We start from the raw sequence: 20,136 nt of genomic DNA, 5'->3' as shown, positions 1-20,136 counted from the left end.
AAACAGTACTAGCAAAATTAATGGGACTAAAAGTCGATAAATCCCAAGGACCGGATGACCTACATCCTAGGGTTTTGAAAGAGGTGGCCATTGGAATAGTGGATGCATTGGTTGTCATCTTCCAAAATTCTATAGATTCTGGAACGGTTCCTGCAGATTGGAGGATAGCAAATGTAACCCCGCTATTTAAGGAGGGAGAGAGAAAACGGGGAACTACAGACCTGTTAGCCTCACATCAGTAGTTGGGAAAATGCTGGAAACTATTATAAAGGATGCAATAACTGGGCACTTAGAAACTAATAGTAAGATTGGGCAGAGTCAACATGGATTTATGAAAAGGAAATCCTGTTTGACAAATCTATTGGAGTTCTTTGAGGATGTAACTAATGGAGTAGACAAAGGGGAACTGGTAGATGTGGTGTATCTGGATTTTCAGAAGGTCTTCGATAAGGTCCCACACAAGAAGTTGGTGAACAAAATTAGGGCACATAGAATTGGGGGTAATATACTAGCATGGATTGAGAATTGGTGAACAGACAGAAAACAAAGTGTAGGGATAAACGGGTCTTTTTCAGGATGGCAGGCTGTGACTAGTGGATCGGTGCTTGGGCCCCAGCTATTCACAATCTATATCAGTGATTTGGATGAGGGGACTAAATGTAACATTTCCAAATTTGCTGATTATACAAAGCTAGGTGGCAGTGTCAGTTGCGAAGAGGATGTGAAGGGGCTTCAAGGGGATCTCGACAGGCTCAGTGAGTGGGCGAGAACATGGCAGATGGAATATAATGTGGATAAATGTGAAGTTATCCACTTTGGTAGAAAAAACAGAAAGGCAGAGTATTTCCTAAATGGTTAAAGATTGGGGAATGCAGATGCTCAAAGGGACCTGGGTGTCCTTGTACATGAGTCACTGAAAGTGAATGTGCAGGTGCAGCAAGCCATTAGGAAGGCAAATGGTGTGCTGGCCTTCATTACAAGAGGATTTGAGTACAGGAGTAAAGAAGTCTTACTCCAATTATATAGGGCCTTGGTGAGACCACACCTGGAGTACTGTGTACAATTTTGGTCTCCTTACCTAAGGAAGGATATACTTGCCATAGAGGGAGTGCAACGAAGGTTCACGAGATTGATTCCTGGGATGGCGGGGCTGTCGTATGAGAAGAGATTGAGTAAACTAGGCCTGTATTCTCTTGAATTCAGAAGAGTGAGAGGGGATCTCATTGAAGCATACAAAATTATTACAGGGCTTGATAGGGTGGATGCTGGGAAAATGTTTCCCTTGGCTGGGGAGTCTAGAACCAGGGGCCACAGCCTCAAGATAAAGGGTAGGCCATTCAGGACTGAGATGAGAAGAAATGTCTTCACACAGAGGGTGGTGAATCTTTGGAATTCTCTACCCCAGAGGGCTGTGGAGGCTCAGTCATTGGGTATATTCAAAACAGGTCGATAGATATCTGACTAGTAAGGGCATCAAGGGATATGGCGATAAGGCCGGTGAATGGAGTTGAGGCAGAAGATCAGCCATGATCTGATTGAATGGCGGAGCAGGCTCAAAGGGCCGAATGGCCTACTCCTGCTCCTATTTCTTATGTTCTTATGTTTCTTACTTCAAAAGTATTTAATTGGCTGTAAAGCGCTTTGGGAGGCCGTGAAAAACGTTATATAAATTGCAAGTCTTTCTTGAACAACTGCTGCAACATACCAGGAGCAGACTTGCAGGAAGTTCATCATTTAATTTTGTAAATTCGTTAGTACACTCTCACTCACCGCTGATAAAAACAAACTATTAGCAAACTTGTATAATAACATTTAAAACTGACCCGGTCAAAAACAAGTAACAATTACTTCAGACGCAGTTAGTGAACTAATTATATCATAAATGGCACTGACAGTATTTTGTAAGTCCCTTACTGCAAGTCGTTGTCAAGCAGAACCTTTAAGAAATGCGTGGCCTCATTAGCATAATGTAAATGTGTTTGAACCTCACTGAGCTGACGCAGTTACATTTTGCACTTAAAGCATTTGCTTCAAATTCTTGCATTGGGCGCATGCGCTCGCTGAGTGCTAATTCAGCAGTGACGGAGGCTCTCATCAGCTGGTGCTTCAGGTACTTGGCAGTGTGCTGGGGTTTGAAGTTGGGGGGGGACAAATCTTTCATTATGGAGACGAGGAAGCAGGTTACCTTTCTCGAACGAGATTCCATTCGCCAAGGTCTGCAGCAACCATGCAGGACAAACATAGCGGAAAGGTAAGAAGAACACTTATAATTTATGCTGCTTTCAGCTCTCCTCTGAGCTGCTTTGAGTTCTGCCAAGACAGACGAGGCAAGGGATCAAACGGTCGTTGTTGCCTATTGTACATCGATGAATTCCGCTCTTGGAAGACCATCGGTGCTTTGTGTACTTTATTTCATTTCACTACATTTCCTTTGAAGTTCACTTTTATTTCTGTCACCCAATTAATTTAGTATTCAAGGGGAATTGTACCCCCCCACCTCCACAATCTCAAAGTTTCTCTTAAAAGAAAAAAACCCACGAAGTTTCATGGTGATTAACTGTTATTCCGGTTGCATTTTGCCACCTTGTTGCTTCAATTTTGCTCTACTCGTTTTCGTCAGTTCACATTCCCGAAGCATCTTTTCTGTCTTTATATTTGGCCGACGATAGTTACTGCGACCCCTGTAACTGTATTAATGTCTCTATTTTGACATGGGTTCTGCATGTACCTTGTTTGCTATTGACTTATTTTGCATGGCAACGCTTTTAAAGGGAAATAAAAGGCATTTCCTTTTTTTTTAAAAAGGGAAATCGAACTATACTTTATCAGATGGCTAATTATATTGTACTGTGTTTGGCTAGCCTTGCTTTTTTGCCTTCTATACTGAATGAAAAGGATCATGTTTATCCTTGATGATGATTTTCACCCATAGGCGATGGAGCCTCTCTCTTTCCCTCCCCCCACTGAGGCTATTTACAGCTAAAAAGAGGATACTTTGGATGGGGAACATTAATGGTCACTGTTGCTGCTGTATTGCTAATTAAGTTATCAGCTGCTGTTGTACACTGTCATTGTCCAAGCTTCTCTAATTTCAAATGCCTTATATCAACATCAGATTTGAGGAGTAAGTATATATTTTTTTATTGGGGACCTGTTTTGGAGTTATTCCCAGATTTGTAAATCTGACATTGCAGAACTTTTACAAACATTCCAGCCATTTTCTGGTGTCACATTAGTTTTCACATTCAAACATTCCTTTTTAATCTAAGTATTATTGGATGGTTCATTCAGAATAAACACATTGGATGTTTTAATTCTAAAGCACCTCTTTCCAGTTTAACAATTGACCTATTTTTGTAAGTTTAAAGCTTGCCTCAATTTTGTGTCTGGATTCTAATTTTCATGCCTTGATTTGATTTATATTTCTGCTTTAGAACTTGTAGCAGCTTAGTTCCACAAAAGGTTCTCTAACTATATCATGTAGAAGATAATAGGTGACTGAAGTACATTTCAAGGGTAGCTAATCAATCAAGAGTTTGATTTCATAAACCGAGTGGGAAGCTAGAGACTGATCGCTTATTATCAGAACCTCAAGTTTTAACTTTTGTGAAAGGAACATATTTTTTCCACTTTATGCACCCTGTATCAATATTAAACACTTTCAAGTAAGGTATAGGTTGATGCTCTGCTCTAACAGTGTCCCTTAACCCTAACATCAGAAACGCACTAATCTGTCCTGTACTAGTATTTTCTAATATTTCCCATACCACTCATCCTTGTGCCCTCTCTGAGCAAGACTGTCAACTTATTGCCAATTTTGTGCCAAATTATGGATCATTTTATGCTGTGGAACATTCCCTAGTAAGAACTGGGTGAGACTGCCTGAGAATAAACATTTCCACTTGTCAGTGAGTTGGTAACTGAAGGACATAAATTTAAGATAATGACCAAGAACAAAGGGAAAGATTAGCAGAATTTTGTTTCATATAGGGAGTTGTTAGGACATGGAATCATCTACCAGAAACAATGGTAGAAGTAGAATCTAATATCTTTTGAAATGGAATTGGATAAGTATAGTTGGTTGAGTATATTAAAGACAGAGATTGCTAGATTTTTGAATATTAAGGGAATCAAGGGATATGGGGATAGTGCAGGAAAGTAGAGATGAGGAAGAGGATCAGCCATGATCTTATTGAATGGTGGAGCAGGTTTGAAGGGCCAAATGGCCTACTCCTGCTCCTATTTCTTATCTTATCTTCTTATCTAACTCCTGTCACCAAGAGCCAGGGCCGGACTGGCCATAAGGGAAATGAGGAGATTTCCTGAGTGCCCCATGAATGGTTCCATAGTGCGGTGTTATCAGTGCCCCCCCTATTTTCTGTGAGAATCCCGAAGAAACCCACTCCCTTTGGGGGAGTCAGTTATCCATGCCAAGATCCCAACAAAAAGAGGAGATGCTTATTCTAACAATTGGGGCCTCATTCAATCATCAGTCTCAATAGAATGGGCAATATTCCTTAGGTTTTCTAACCGTAGTCATTCATTCATGAGTAGAAACAATAAATGCAGAGCAGTACTTTAAGAGAAACCATGGCAGGTGGACCAAGGGATTCAGATTCAAACCAGTGAAATTCAAATTTATAACTTGTTTGGGAGTTCTTCTTTGCTTCAGAGAGACTAACACGTAAAATGGTTTTCTGGTTAGATTAGTGGAGGCAAGTGCCTTGGGATCATTTAACAAACTGTTAAATGCTGTGATGGGAGACCGCAAGTTTGTTCTGCATGGATGAGCTAGGATGGACCAAATGGCACTGTGGTAAACCACTTCTATCGTTACTCTATGGTTATCACTGTTCACACTGTTGTATCACTATACGAGGTCGCCTCCTGTCACGCTGTTATACCTGGGCTGACCACTGCTGATTCCGCCCACGGCTCCACCTACCTGCCCAGGTATAAAGGTGGTCGACTGGCTGGTATTCCTCCTTGCTGGATCCGATCACCCACGAGGGTGGGCTCTGTTATTTAGCCAATAAAAACCTATAGTTACTTTCTTAACTCGTCGCTTTTCATTGGATAAATTGATAGGTATATCAATTTTATTGGCTACTTATTGGCTTAATTTTATTGGCTACTTATCAGTATCTATCGTGATAATCAACAACAACAACTTGTATTTATATAGCACCTTTTAACATAGTTAAATGTCCCAAGGCACTTCACAGGAGTATTAAAAGACAAAAAATTTGACACCAAGCCACATAAGGAGAAATTAGGCAGGTGACTGAAAGCTTGGTCAAAGAGGTAGGTTTTAAGGAGTGTCTTCAAGGAGGAAAGAGAGGTAGCGAGGCAGAGAGGTTTAGGCAGGGAATTCCAGAGCTTAGGGCCTAAGCAACAGAAGGCACGGCCACAAATAGTTGTGCGATTATAATCCGGGATGCCGAAGAGGGCAGAATTAGAGGAGCGCAGATATCTCTCGGGGGGGCTGAAGGAGATTAGAGATAGGGAGGGGCAAGGCCATGGAGGGATTTGAAAATGACTTGAGAAAAATTTTGAAATCGCGGCATTGTTTAACTGGGAGCCAATATAGGTCAGCGAGCACAGTGGTGATGGGAAAATGGGACTTGGTGCAAGTTAGGACATGGGCAGCTGAGTTTTGGATCACCTCAAGTTAAAAGAAAACTTTAGAAAGGATTAACATGCTTTTCAATGTCCACACTTGAGTAAGTACACAGTGACCGAATCCTGCAAGGAGAGCAGCAAACCCAGTTAGTCAGGAAATTGTGAGGACCTAATAAAGGGGAGGAAACATTTAAAATTGGCAGTGAAAAAAAGATAGACTTGCATGATCAGTTTTGTTCTGCTGAATAATATCTAATCGATTTTACAAACATAAAACCTCAATTTAAACTAGTACAAGTGCTTTTTTTAATGATCCCATTGGTGGCATTTTCGTTCAATGGGATGTACACATGGAATTTTTCAATGTAAGGAGCACATGATGAGATGAATACTGTTTTTATGAAACCATTTATATTTCATGAAACCATTGTACACGTGATTTCATTGTAATAGTATCTTAATGTGTTATTCCTTTTAGGACATTAGGACATCATTTTCCAAAAACTCATGATTCAACTGGTAAGGAGAAGCTTCTGCTTTTCTGGTTTCTTGGATGTAGCTAGGTAATTTTAATAATGTATGAAGGTGATACAGTTACCTTTTTAAGAGCTGACTCACTTCCTGGGTGAGACGAATACGCATTTATCCACTTGGCTTCAGGCCTGATGGGACTATGGATATAGTGTTTCAGTTTTCTATTTTAGCTGCTTTGTTTTATATTGATGTTGGATTTGGAATTTTATGTATATTTTGTATGTTATGTAAAAGAGCCATTCATTTTCTATTTTTGTACTGCCGTTATAAACTCCTATGTCCACATTTCTATAGGAAACTGTCTGTAAACATTCCGCACTGTAATTACACCCTCTTGCCAGTGGTGCTGCAGACCTACATAAACATAAGAATTTGTAATGGTAAAGGGTGACTGGAAGTGTGTGCAGATATAAGATTTTTAATATTATAGATGTGTGGTAACCCTTCTTAGTGCGTTGTAATGTGCTAGATAAGAATCGACTATTAATTGGGCAAGATACAACAGTTCATGAAATGCCACTCATCATGATTCGCAATTTTGTTGCAGATGCTCCGGAAACATTCCAAAAGATGATCAGCAGAAAAGTTATTTCACCAATTCCGTCCCCATTTGATACTAACGGTGCTGTACAGACAGCAATCCTAGAGTGTCCCAACCAACAATCACAGGGTGAGGGGAGCCAGCAGGAGGAACGTAAACAGGTGGCAACTTCTACCTCAGACTATTATCTGATTCAGAAAGAGCCTCCAAAACAGCAGGAATTGGGAATTAGAACTACCAAACAGGGAGGCGAGCAAGATAATACATTAGCTGAGGGCAAAGTAGGGATAGGAGGAAGAAAGGAATGGAAAACTCAAAGATCAGACAGATGCTGACCTTCTGGCCAATTTGTTAATGTTACAGACAGATGGACTGACCTAGATGGGGGGGGAAGTGAAAAAGAACTTCCAGTCTAGACTAGAAGAGATGCAAGTCAGTTTCCAGACTGGGGTGAATATGCTTCAAAGTGTGATTGAGTCCAGTAACAGTCAGACTGAATCAGCTGTGGAGCAGGTCATTTCCACTAGGAGCTCAGTCGAGGCCACCCTACAGGATATGGATTCCAGCCTAACCACAATTAACACCAACTTCTCTGGTCAAGTGGCTGTGCAAGAACCTGAGTGCTGGACCTTTAGAGAATCAGTCAGTCAAACCCTTTGTCAGAACTGTCCGAACTGTTCCTAAGTAGATAGTAGGACCCACTAAGTGCGTACACCCCAAGAAGAATATGGCTAACAGGGATTCTACTAGCCATGCAGCACCTTTTATCTTGGTTTAGTGGCACAAGCACATTATTGGACCATTAACAACAAATAACCAGCAAGACAGTTCATTTAGGTGCTTGGATAATAAAACCTACTGTTTGTTGTATATCACAACATATGTCTGGTTGTTATGGGCCAAACTCTAGGTTCTGTTCCCTTATTTAGTGTGGGATGTTGGGCAACAACAGTTGTCACTTGCATGTTGCTACCTAGGAAGGTGGGAACATTAATATATCCTTGCTTGATCTGGAAGTTCAAGTTTCTACAAGTTGTTCAGATGTTCTGAGATTGAAAAATGAAGTGGGTAGGAAATTTAAAAAAAATAAATGTGTATGTTTTGCTCATCAAACTAAGGAATGGTTAGTGTTGGGAAATGAAATACTTTACAGTTAGCATTTTAAGATGAGATATTTCAGTTAAATGCAGATCAGAGATCACTCTATTCTGGGCCAACCTCAAAAGAGCACTCCCTATTGAACCAGTGTGACATAGAAACATAGAAGATAGGAGCAGGAGTAGGCTATTCGGCCCCTCGAGCCTGCTCCGCCATTCAATGCGATCATGGCTGATCATCCAAATTCAGTACCCGGTCCCTGCTTTCTCCCCATACCCCTTGATCCCTTTAGCCTTAAGAAATATATCCAACTCCTTCTTGAATATATTTAATGAATTGGCCTCAACTGCCTTCTGTGGTAGAGAATTCCACAGGTTCACCACTCTCTGGGTGAAGAAATTCCTCCTCATCTCTGTCCTAAATGGCTTACCCCTTATCCTTAGACTGTGACCCCTGGTTCTGGACTCCCCCGCCATTGGGAACATCCTTCCTGCATCTAGTCTGTCCAGTCCTGTCAGAATTTTATAACCGTTCAGTTTTCCATTTCCACACCAGCAATCCTGTCACCTATTTGCGTAAGATTGCCAATTTAGTTCCAAGTTAGAGACAATTTTGTGCTGTGGATCAATGCCCACTAGGAATTGGATTGAAAGAGACCCTTACAGCCAGCAGACAAGGGAAACATTCATCTCATCACTCTAGGCTGGCTTTGAACTCCAGCCCTAGAGATGAAAGGCTATTGTATAAGTCCACTGCACCATGTGACACCACAAGTGATAGGGTTACTGCACTTCAAAGTCATTCATTGTACGTGAAGCATTTTGAGATATTGAGATGTGATATAAAAATGCAGGCTGAGGGAGGAATGGGGAAAAAGTAGTTATGGGAGAATCTTGTACTGATATTTTTGCTATCGTGCAGCAGTTGTAATTTTGTATCGCAATGCTGTTGCTTGCTGTAAGCAACCTCATTCCGTGAATATACACACTCGTCAATGTATGCACAGTCAATAGTCCCAGAATCCTGGAAAATCCAAATGTCACAGCAGCATTGCTTTTGCTGTTGCTGTTTTCTAGGGAAGCAGAAATGTTTATTTTCTCCCTTAACCAGTGCAGTTGGAACTTGATAGATATACTTTTTCACAAAGGGGGTGTCTGGAAGAACCGCTGGAAAGATTCAAAAGTGGCAGTTGCATACAGGGTGTGTGCTGCTGTTCGTTTCACGGTGATAAGAAAGTCTGCAGAAAATTCTGAAACAGTTGCCAAATGCTCCTGTATGGTGGGGCAGATTGGGTACTGGCACTTCTGCTAATTCCAAGCCTTCTGATGCACTGTTGGTCAGAGTGCTAGATAATTACTGCAAGGCCAGTAGGTCTGCTCAGGAGGGTATGGCTTCCTCCTCCCGTATCCACTGTAAAACCTGGTGTATTATATCCTTCTGCATGTTTTTACATCCTTCAAATATAAGACTAATTTATACACAGATTTTGTAAGGTTTTATCAGAACAGCAACAAACCGGGATTTACAGTAAATTCTCAAGCAACATTCAGTGTAACCGACTTCATTCCATTACAGACTCTACATCCCACATGAAATTCATTCTGTGCATTTTATAGGGTTGCATTGACATTAATAAGTTAGGAAACCTTTTTTTTCTGACAGACAATACCACCTCCTTTAATTAGTTAAGACAAGAACGCCCATGCTCCATGTGGAATGACTAGTATTCTCACTAAGCAGTAACAGACTGAATTGGTTATGAACTGAAAGCTGTGACTTTCTCTTGTGTATGTGTAGTGTAGCTCACGTCTAACCAACAATCAACTGCAGTAAATTGCTTACTAGCAAATATATGGAAGGCATACAATATTCTCCCCTCATCTCGGAATGTGGAAAAGTACTGCACACAGGGTAATACCATTATTCAGATTTAGTTACAGAAGATTATATACAAGGTAGGTAAGAAACAATTGAACACAAGTCACATTTACTTGAAATGAATGCGTTTTTTTTAAAAAAAAGAAGAAAAAAAAAGGGTCCTTAATTTTTGCAGTTTCTCTCGGTATGTTCTTCGAGACACCGGGGGTGGGGGGGGCAATTTTAACCAAACTCTCAGGACAGGAAACCCACAGGATCATGTGGACGCCCCGCCCAATATTAGTCTCCATTGACTTCAACGGACAGTAAAATCGGATGGGGTATAAAACCAGCGTTGCATCCAATCTTGTCAATTTCCCGACGGGTTAGGTTAAAATTGCCCCTGTCTCTGATGGTAGATTTACATGAGATGATTTCAATGAGCATTCCAGTGGCCCATCAACATGCAATAACTGCACAGCAAATAAAAAAATGATGATCACAAGAGTCCCTGGAGTATAAGCAGCTCTTTTCCTTTGAAGGAGAACACTGTCTGTCAACTTTGATCAAGTTAGCCATCAAAACAATAATGGTATCTTTCACCATAACAATGATACCAATCCTAAATGACACTTTATAATGCTGTAGATTGTCTAAATTGCTTTGCAATCATTGAACACTGCATCCCACAGTCACATAGTCACCTGCCAAGCTCTGTACACTTTTAAACCTGCTGCTGCTTCAGTCATCAATTTAATGTTATCTTGGTAGATTTCTGAGATTGGGGCTTTTGTCCCTTTCTACTGATCGACCATCACCTGCCTTCCAGGTTGAAACTTAGTGAATTAAGAGCTTCCTTCATTTTGACCATAGCTATTTTTTAAAAAACATATATGAAATAAATGAGCTGGTGGTGGTATAAATACTGCCAGCAAAGTGGGACATATAACTAAAATTATGCACAGAGGAAAATTATATCCTGAAGCCATCTTATCTGCAAGGTAAAACTTTATAATAGTTATCTACTTCCCTATGCATTCTATCAACCACATCTAATAAAATACTCTTAGTTTGCATTGAAAAGTTTCGCACAGAGAGCTAATTAGTTCTGCTGATGAGAATTTACCTTGTTAGCAGCTGCTTCCCATTGGGATACTGAAAGGATGATTTCCTGGGAAACCAGAAGACAAACAAAACTTTTCAGAATGCCTGACTTAATGTTGGATCACCATACAGACCCAGCACCTGGCTCTTTCAGAAGCCTAAGTACATATTGAACCAGAATGAATAATCTGGGGGGGGGGGAAAAAAAAAAAATACTGAAGATCATCATACATTTTAACCTTCATGTCTTATAAAGTGTCACATTTGAAATTGTTCTGCTTTTAGATTTATGGGATTTTGAGCTGTGCTACCAGATTTATAATTTAACTATTTATGATCTCCCTGTAGCAAAATTGTATAACTAATATGATTGGTAGCAGAATAAATATTCCTTTTTACACAAATGAAGTATTTTAAAAGAGAATCAACTTAAATCAGTAAATTACAGTAAACTAGAAATGTTGGCATTAATGAATATTTGTGTGACATTTTGTTGTCTGCTATTTTAATGGAGGAGTTAACATCTTTTTAAATAACACACATTAAGTAAACAGGTTTGTTAAAATAATGGACAAAGGAATATCAAAAAAAGTGTTCTGCATTTTCCTGCTAATATCAGCACCTACAAATTCTGACTGTCTTTTTTGTAGTTTATTCAATCAATACATTATTTCTCCTCAAATTTTCTTACAATTTCTCACCTAAAATGTGTAAGTCATACTACGTAAACAAATGCTAATTGGCCTTGGGCACCTTGGCCCCCTCTCCTATAGTACACTACCTCAATGTATTCCGCTAACTCGGCACAGACCAGGGTTTAAACCTGGGACCTAAAAGCAAAAAATATTGTACAGCAAATCTGTCGCATTTGAAAATGGGGAAAAAAAAATACCAGGTTGATATTTTAAACGGCAACCCTTCATTATAACTCGGCCCTTTCTGTTCTGTAGTGTTCAGTGCCATAAGTTAACAGAGGGCACTCCATTAATCTTTCAGATATCACACGAGAGTCTGATTTCTTAAAGGAACCAGAAAATAACAATTGATCTTAGTTGGACCAGGCTATAGTGTCTATTAAAAATGTGCAGACACTAGGTGGGATTCTAAGCAGTTGCCAGAGTGGCATAAGTAGAAACCTATCAAAAGACCTGCTTTCTTGGACATTCATTATCATATTACAGTATTGCAATCTGAAACCACATTACAATGTTTTAAGGGTTCCTGCTAAAATTAGTGTGTTCTAAGTGGTGTTCCCCAGGGATATGTACTGGGGCTTCAGTTTTTTTTTACCATAGAATGAGGTGGTGGTGGTATAAATTCAGTTCACCGTGCCTGTGCTGGCTCTTCGACAGCCATCCAATTAGTCACACTCCCCTGCTCTTTTCCACATAGCCCTGTAAAATTTCCCCTTTCAGTGTGTGTGTGTGTGTGTGTGTGTGTGTGTGTGTGTGTGATATTACACAATTTCCTTTTAAAATACTATTGAATCTGCTTCCACCACCCTTTCAGACGGTGCATTCCAGACCATAACAACTCACTGCATTTATAAAAAAAAAAAAAAAAAAAAAAAACCTCATCGTCCCTTTGGTTCTTTTGCCAATTATCTTAAATCTGTGTCCTCTGGTTACCGACCCTCCTTGCTGGTGGAAACAGTTTCTCCTTATTTATCCAATCAAATCCCTTCATAATTTTGAACACCTCTATTAACTCTCCACTTAACCTTCTCTGCTCTAAGGAGAACAATCCCAGCTTCTGCCATTTCTCCATATAACTAAAGTACCTCATCCCTGGTACCATTCTAGTAAGTCTCCTCTGCACCTTCTCCAAGACCTGGCATCTTTCTTAACATCCTTATCAACTTGTCCTGCCACCTTCAAAGATTTGTGTGTGAACAAATATAATATATACATGATAAAGGGCTAGAGAGTTGTATGTCAAAGTTTGCAGATGACACTAAGGTAGAAGACACAGTAAGTTGCGTAGATGGGAACAGGAAGTTACAAAGGGACACACACAGATGAGTGGGCAAAATTATGGCAGATGGAGTTCAAAGTGAGGGGGTGTGAGGTTATTCAACTTGGATCCAAGAAAGACAAATCGGAATATTTTCTTAATTGTGAGAAACTAGGAGCTGTAAAGGACCAAAGGGATTTATGTGTCCATGTACACAAATCACTAAAAACTGGTGCGCAGGTACCAAAAAAAACAAAAAGGCTGATGGAACGTTGGTCTTTATCTTGAGGGTTGTAATACAAAAGTGAGGAAATGATGCTTCAGATATACAGAGCCTGGTCAGATCCCACCTGGAGTACTGCGTTCATCAGGAAAGATATTGGCTTTGGTGGGGGCTGGTGGTTACAGCAGAGAGTTATCAGAATGATACTGGGGCTTAAAGGGTTAAATTATGCAGACCGGCTGCATTAACTTGGTTTGTATGCCCTTGACTTTTTAGATGGTTGAGGGGCGATCTAATCAAGATGTTCAACATGATAAAGGGATTCAATAGGATAGATACAGAGAAACTATTTCCTTCGGTGGGGGAATCCAGAACGAGGGGGCATATTCCAAAAGCTACAGCTAGGCTAGTTAGCAGTGAAATCAGGAAGCACTTTTCACACAAAGTAGAAATTTGGAATTCTCTCTCCCTAAAGGCTGTGGATGCTGGGTGAATTGAAATTTTCAAGATTGAAATTGATTTTTTGTTAAGTATGGATATCAAGGAATATGAAGGAAAGCAGGTAAATGGGGCTGCGGTACAGATCAGCCAGGATCTAATAGAATGACCGAACAGGCCCAAAGGACTCCATGGCCTACTTCTATTCCTATGTTCCTTGTAAGAAGATGTTATCCTATAAAAATGTTGAGATTATTTTTTTCTTTTTCTAGCCATATTTTCTTCCTTACACATGTAACCTGGCATTGCATGTCAGAAGATAATGCATTATGATAATGAATGTCCAAGGCAAGCCTATTGTGTCTCTCCATGCCACTCTGTAACAAGATGTTGCTTTACAGTGACTTGGGGAAGAGCCTTGTCATATCATTTTTACTATCTTCCTGTTTGGGATTTTGCAGTGAAAAGGTTATGTGCAATATATATGATCTAAAGACTGATGTGTTCCATCTATAGAAAATAATACTGTTGTAGTGAGATGTTGGTATACATCTACCCTTGGGTTGACAAATGGCAGGTAACATTTGAGCCACATTTAATGCTAGACTATCTCCAACAAGATAAAGCCCAATCATCTACCCCTGACCTTGAATGGCACCACCATCAATAAGTCCCCAACCATCAATATCTTGGGAGTTATCAATCACCAGAAAACCTGACCCAGCATATTACTGTACTGCCATGGCTGCAAGAGCAGGGCACAAGCTGGATACACTACAGTGAGTGATTTATCGCGTGACCCCTTAAGCCTTGTAGATGGTGGAAAGGCTTTAAGTCAGGACTGTGATTGAATAGTCACACCACTCATCTTGCTCGGTGCAGCTGCAACAACACTCAAGAAATTTAATACCATCCAGTTGATTGGTGCCCCTGTTACTGGACTCAATATCCACTCCTTGCACCACAGTGCAGTGCGGCTGCAATATGCGAACATCTACAGGACGCACTGTAGCAACTCACCAAGCTTACTTTGGCAGCAACCCCCAGCCCTGCAACCTCTACCACCAAGAAGGACAAAAGCAGAAACGTTATGGGATGACCATCACCTCGGAGCTCCCTCCACGTTGAACATTGTCTTGACCTGGACATATATTACCATTTGTTCATTGTCACTGGGTAAAAATCCTGAAATTCTTTAAACATCAATGTGGGAACGCCATCACCACAAGGACTGCAATGATTCAAGAAAAAGGCATGCCACTATCTTCCTGGGGAACTAGGGCAGGGCACTAAATACGGACTTGCCAGTGTCATTCACATCCTGAGAACAAGTAGCATCAGATAGCGTAGCAATTAAGCCTCGGGTTTTAAAATGACAGAAGCAGCATTGTAAAGTTTTTAGAACATATATAAAACGCTTTCTTTTTGAGTTGGAATTAAATATGTTGTTCCATCTCATATATATTTTTCTGCTTCTGTTCTGTCCTCTAGCGCTGACAGAGAAAATAGCGGAAATGAAGGAACGGAAAGCCAGAGAGTATCGGGTCATGTTGCAGCAATTGTCACTCGGTCCACAGCTGAAAACCATACACATCCCCAGATCAGTGGAGAGAGCACCATTTCTGCAGGTCTCTGAAGTACATGCCTACAATGTCCTCCTAAAACTAACCAATTTGACTTTTTTTTTTCAATCCCATTATCCCAGGCATATACTTAAAAGTAGCAGATATTGGGCAATCTGCTGTACAGAATATAACATTAGTATAGAAAAATGCTGTTTCCCAATCATATAAGAATGGGTCGTTGAGGATGTATAATTGTATAACTATCTCCCATCAGTTCAGATCACTCATTATAGAAACTCGGGAGAAATAAAAAATGTCAATGAAAGATCTGAGTTTTGCTAACGGAGAGTGCTGGGTATCAGGGTCTTGGGGAAAGGCCTCGTCCTTGCTGCTGGGTCCTCATGCTGCTGATGGAAACACTGGTCTTTGCTCCACCTGCCCCATGCGACAGGATAAACAGTCAACCTAATGCCAGACCTTCTGACATTTATAGAAATAATAAAGCCTTGCATTTCTATAGAGCCTGTCATGACCTCAGGATGTCCCACGGTGGTTTACAGCCAAGGAAGTACTTCTGAAGTGTAGTTACTGTTGTAATGTAGGAAACACAAAAGCCAATTTGCGCACAGCAGTGGGTCTAACAAGAGTGGGACTAATTGGATAGCTCTTTCAAAGAGCCAGCACAGGCATGATGGGCTGAATGTCCTCCTTCTGTGCTGTATCAATCTATGATTCATACATTTTACTATTCTCTAGTGTACATTGTGTATTTTTTACTGACCAATTTTCTCTTTTGCGGAAGGCGTTGGCTCCTTCTCTAGGACAGTTGCTTGGTCAGTGGTCACCTTCAGCCAAGTGAAGATATTTGGCCAGATCTTGCTGGAGCGGGGCATCTCGTGGAGCCCGCTGTTGGTCTTTTTTCTGCACCCGTCAGTTCAAAGTTATTTTGCGTCGTCACTTTTTGAAGTGCAAGCTGATAATAGCATGGCTTAGGCAACAGGGCAGCTGGGACCTTAGTTAACAGCAGGGCCAACAGAGTGGTTAAGGAGATAATGAGAGTTAAGGATTGCGAAAGAAACAGAGGAATGACAGAGAAGGAAGGTGAATTAGAGTGGATGAATTAGAATCAAATCCGATACAGAAAGAGAAATAAAGAGAGGGAAAGGAAAAGTAAGAAAATGTTTTTAATTTAAAATGTGACTTTTTAAAATCTCCAACAATTGACTATATGCAGGAATGAGATTGAACAGTTTAACTTGTTCCCATTCTGGGCCAGAGAGGTTGATTGGCATTGCATTAACAATTATCACGTTAAAAAAGTAATACGCTCTTAATTACAAGACTTAATTGTTTATAGTGAGTTTAATGGGCAATTAATGTGCAAATCCAGCAAGTTCTTAAAAATAACAGGGAGGCTAAGGATGAGATGCCATTTGTGCAAAGCAAACAGCGGAGCGACGTAAATTGACCAGCTGGTTCTGGAGATTTACAACCCATGACGTATCTCTTAATTACCTGAATTTGCTGTCCGCTTTGCACATTAAAAACGGCGTGCATCATTAACACACCATTATTTCTCCAGCAAGATCTGGCCCATTAATTTTTGAACCTTTGCATTGACTGTCGGAAGGCTGTTTGACCATGGGAAGCATCTCAGCCAATCCTAATCCTGTCCTTGTCCAACATCTCCACACATGCACACTTCTAGATGGCTTACTGGATAACAGTAGCAGAACTGTGGCTGATTTTTTTTACTCTCTGACCTCAGTGACACAGGGTTGGGACAATCTTGGTACTCCTACCCGTGTGCTGGCTGAGATCAGCTAACCCAACACATACCAGGAATCACAACTCGAATCTTGTTGATCTGAATGGTTCAGCTACTCACTGGAAAATCTCAGTGAGCCATCAGTGGAGTCTTCAGTCTACATTGTTAGCAATATGTGTTAGTTAGCCCTATGGGAAATACAGCCTTCAGTGTTTACAAGACAAATGCATTTAAACTCAGCTTATTTTAACTTCTGATTTGAAGCACAGTATCTATCACCTTTTTCAACTTCAACCAAACTATTCTATAATACACTACAAGCCCACTGACTCCCACAGCTACCTGGACTACACTTCCTCCCACCCCGCCTCCTGTAAGGACTCTATTTCATTCTCCCAGTTTCTCCGTCTCCACCGCATCTGCTCTGATAATGCCATCTTCCATACCATTGCTTCCGACATGTCTTCATTTTTCCTCAACCGAGGATTCCCCTCTACAGTGGTTGACACGGCCCTTGACCGTGTCCATTCTATCTCCCGCACTTCTGCCTTGACCCCTGCCCCTCCCTCCCGGAACCACGATAGAGTTCCCCTTGTCCTCACCTTTCACCCCACCAGCCTCCACATTTAACGGATCATCCTCCGCCATCTCCAGCGTGATCCCACCACCAAATGCATCTTCCCCTCACCTCCCCTTTCAGCATTCCGTAGGGACTGCTCCCTCCATGACACCCTAGTCCACTCCTCTACCACCCCCAACACCCCTTCCCCTTCGCCTGGCACCTTCCTGTGCAAGCGCAGGAGATGCAACACATGCCCTTATACCTCCCCCCCTTCCCACTGTCCAGGGCCCCAAACACCCCTTCCAGGTGAAACAGCGATTTACTTGTACTTCTTGCAATTTAGCATACTGTATTCGCTGCTCATGATGTGGTCTCCTCTACATTGGGGAGACCAAACGCAGATTGGGTGACTGCTTTGCAGAATACCTCCATTCAGTCCATAAGGGGGACCCCGAGCTTCCGGTCGTCTGTCACTTTAATTCACTGCTCCACTCCCACTCAAACCTCACTGTCCTCGGCCTCTTGCATTGTTCCACGGAAGCTCAGCGTAAGCTTGAGGAACAGCACCTCCTCTTTCGATTAGGCACTTTACAGCCTTCTGGACTCAACATAGAGTTCAATAATTTCAGATCATAACCTCGGCCCCTATCATATATATTTTTTATCCACACTTTTTGTTTGTGCCTTCCGTTCTTCTCTCCCACATGGCAGCTGTCTTTCATTCTGCCAGCACAATTCACACCTCATCTAGAGCCATCCTTTGTTTCTTAACCTGTCCCATTACCTTCTCCTTTTGCCTTGAATATCTCTTAATGTCTCTTAACTTCTCCTGCCTTCTATCCTATCACAGACCTTCCCTTTTGTTCTTTCATCCCCTCCCTAATTTCCCAGCCCCTACCCTTGCTTAAAAATCTGTTCCATTTCCTGCTTTTTTTTCTAGTTCTGACGAAAGGTTATCGACCTGAAATGTTAACTCTGTTTCTCTCTTCGCAGATGCTGCCTGACCTGCTGAGTATCTCCAGCATTTTCTGTTTTTATTCTATAATACAAGAAACTCTTGTTTAAACGGCACCTAAATATCCGGAATTCTCTATTAACTGGCAAAATTCATACTCTGAAAACACCTCAATAACCGGAAATGTTGCCGAGTCAGAGTCCGAGTCTCCCGTGGTGACCGAGTTAGTTAGTGGGGGTATGATGCGCCATCAATTACTCAAAAGACTGAGGTTAAGCGAGTAACAACCAGGCTTTTATTAACTAAAGAATGAAGGTCTTGTCTCGAGTGGTCGACCCGTCCAGAATACTAAGGGACTGGGAGGTAGTCACTTATATACCTGGAATAGTGGGAGGAGTCAGCCGAGGCATGTCCAGACCTGTACCTAGTGGAATACACATACACATACAGACAGGTATAACAGTGGTTTACCACATTCACCCCTTGTTTAAAAATGAGCCCGGCGGGGTGAAGTGTATTTAAAAGTTCATGTATTGGAGTCTCTCCGGAGGTCTTGTCTGCCGCTGTGATCGACGTGGCGACGGCAGGGGTGGTGGAGCTTCCGGCGTCGCGTCCCGTGTAGGCTGGGGCCCTGGAGTGTAGTCCTCGTGGGTGACGGTCCAAGGCGAGCCGGCTGCTGGGGTTGGATATCGGGTCGTGGGGGGGGGGGGTGGTAGTGGGTTACAGCGGTCCCCGAGGGTGCGAGGTCTCGTATGGAGACTGTGTCCTCCCGCCCGTCCGGGTACGCGATGTAAGTGTACTGGGGGTTGGCGTGGAGGAGGTCGACCCTCTCGACCAGGGGGTCCATTTTATTGGCCCTCACGTGTCTTCTCAGTAGTACCGGCCCTGGGGACGTCAGCCATGGCGGTAACAATGTCCCCGATCTGGACTTCCTTGTGAAGACAAACATTTTCTCGTGAGGGGTGGCATTGGTGGCAGTGCAGAGCAGTGACCGAATCGAGTGGAGCGCATCGGGGAGCACCTCCTGCCAGCGGGAGGTCGGAAGGCCCCTAGACTTTAAGGCTAGTAGGGCGGCCTTCCAAACTGTTGCATTCTCTCTTTCCACCTGTCCGTTCCCCCGGGGGTTGTAACTGGTGGTCCTGCTTGTGGCTATACCCCTAGCGAGCAGGTACTGGCGGAGTCCATCGCTCATAAACGATGAGCCCCGGTCGCTATGGATATAGCTGGGGAAACCGAACAGGGTGAAGAGGCTGTTCAGAGATTTAATGACCATGGCACTGGTCATGTCCGGGCAGGGGATAGCGAACGGGAAATGGGAGTACTCGTCAATGATGTTGAGGAAGTACACATTGCGGTCGGAGGAGGGGAGAGGCCCTTTAAAATCGACGCTCAGGCGTTCGAAAGGGCGAGTGGCTTTTATCAGGTGGGCTCTGTCTGGTCTATAAAAGTGCGGTTTGCACTCAGCGCAGACTTGGCAGTTCTTGGTCATGGTCCTGACCTCCTCGATGGAGTAAGGCAGGTTGCGGGCCTTGATGAAGTGGAAGAACCTGGTGACCCCCGGGTGGCAGAGGTCATTGTGGAGGGCCCTCAGCCTATCGATCTGCGTGCTGGCGCAGGTGCCACGCGATAGGGCATCTGGGGGTTCATTGAGCTTCCCAGGCCGGTACAAGATCTCGTAATTGTAGGTGGAAAGTTCGATTCTCCACCTCAAGATCTTGTCATTTTTGATTTTGCCCCTCTGCTTGTTGTTGAACATAAAAGCAACTGAACGCTGATCAGTGAGCAGGGTAAATCGTTTTCCGGCCAGGTAGTGCCTCCAATGACGCACCGCCTCCACAATAGCCTGGGCCTCCTTCTCGACCGCGGAGTGCCTGGTCTCCGGGCCCTGGAGGGTTCGTGAGAAGAATGCCACAGGT

General features: G+C 42.4%; 1 protein-coding gene across 3 annotated transcripts in view; it reads left to right on the top strand.

Annotated features, from left to right (window-relative positions):
- The first annotated feature begins 1,971 nt into the window (after window positions 1-1,971).
- The window catches only part of fam216a (family with sequence similarity 216 member A), a 31,209-nt gene continuing 13,044 nt past the window's right edge, over window positions 1,972-20,136 (top strand). Inside the window, exons 1-3 of one of the 3 annotated variants that reach the window (XM_085961580.1) lie at window positions 1,972-2,251; window positions 6,101-6,141; window positions 6,704-12,185. In XM_085961580.1, the coding sequence (XP_085817706.1) occupies window positions 1,974-2,251; window positions 6,101-6,141; window positions 6,704-7,032 (648 nt within the window). In that variant the 5' untranslated portion in view covers window positions 1,972-1,973 and the 3' untranslated portion in view covers window positions 7,033-12,185. Of the gene's footprint in view, window positions 2,252-6,100; window positions 6,142-6,703; window positions 12,186-14,861; window positions 14,999-20,136 lie in introns of those variants that run through there. The other 2 variants (XM_085961579.1, XM_085961578.1) reach the window with 2 other exon arrangements.

This window comes from Somniosus microcephalus, chromosome 19 (assembly GCF_052327205.1).
Source record: "Somniosus microcephalus isolate GS21.2 chromosome 19, FLI_Smic_1.0, whole genome shotgun sequence".
NCBI classification, from domain to species: domain Eukaryota; kingdom Metazoa; phylum Chordata; class Chondrichthyes; order Squaliformes; family Somniosidae; genus Somniosus; species Somniosus microcephalus.
Note: the sequence above shows the minus strand (reverse complement) of the source record. Positions and strands in the feature narration are given on the sequence as shown.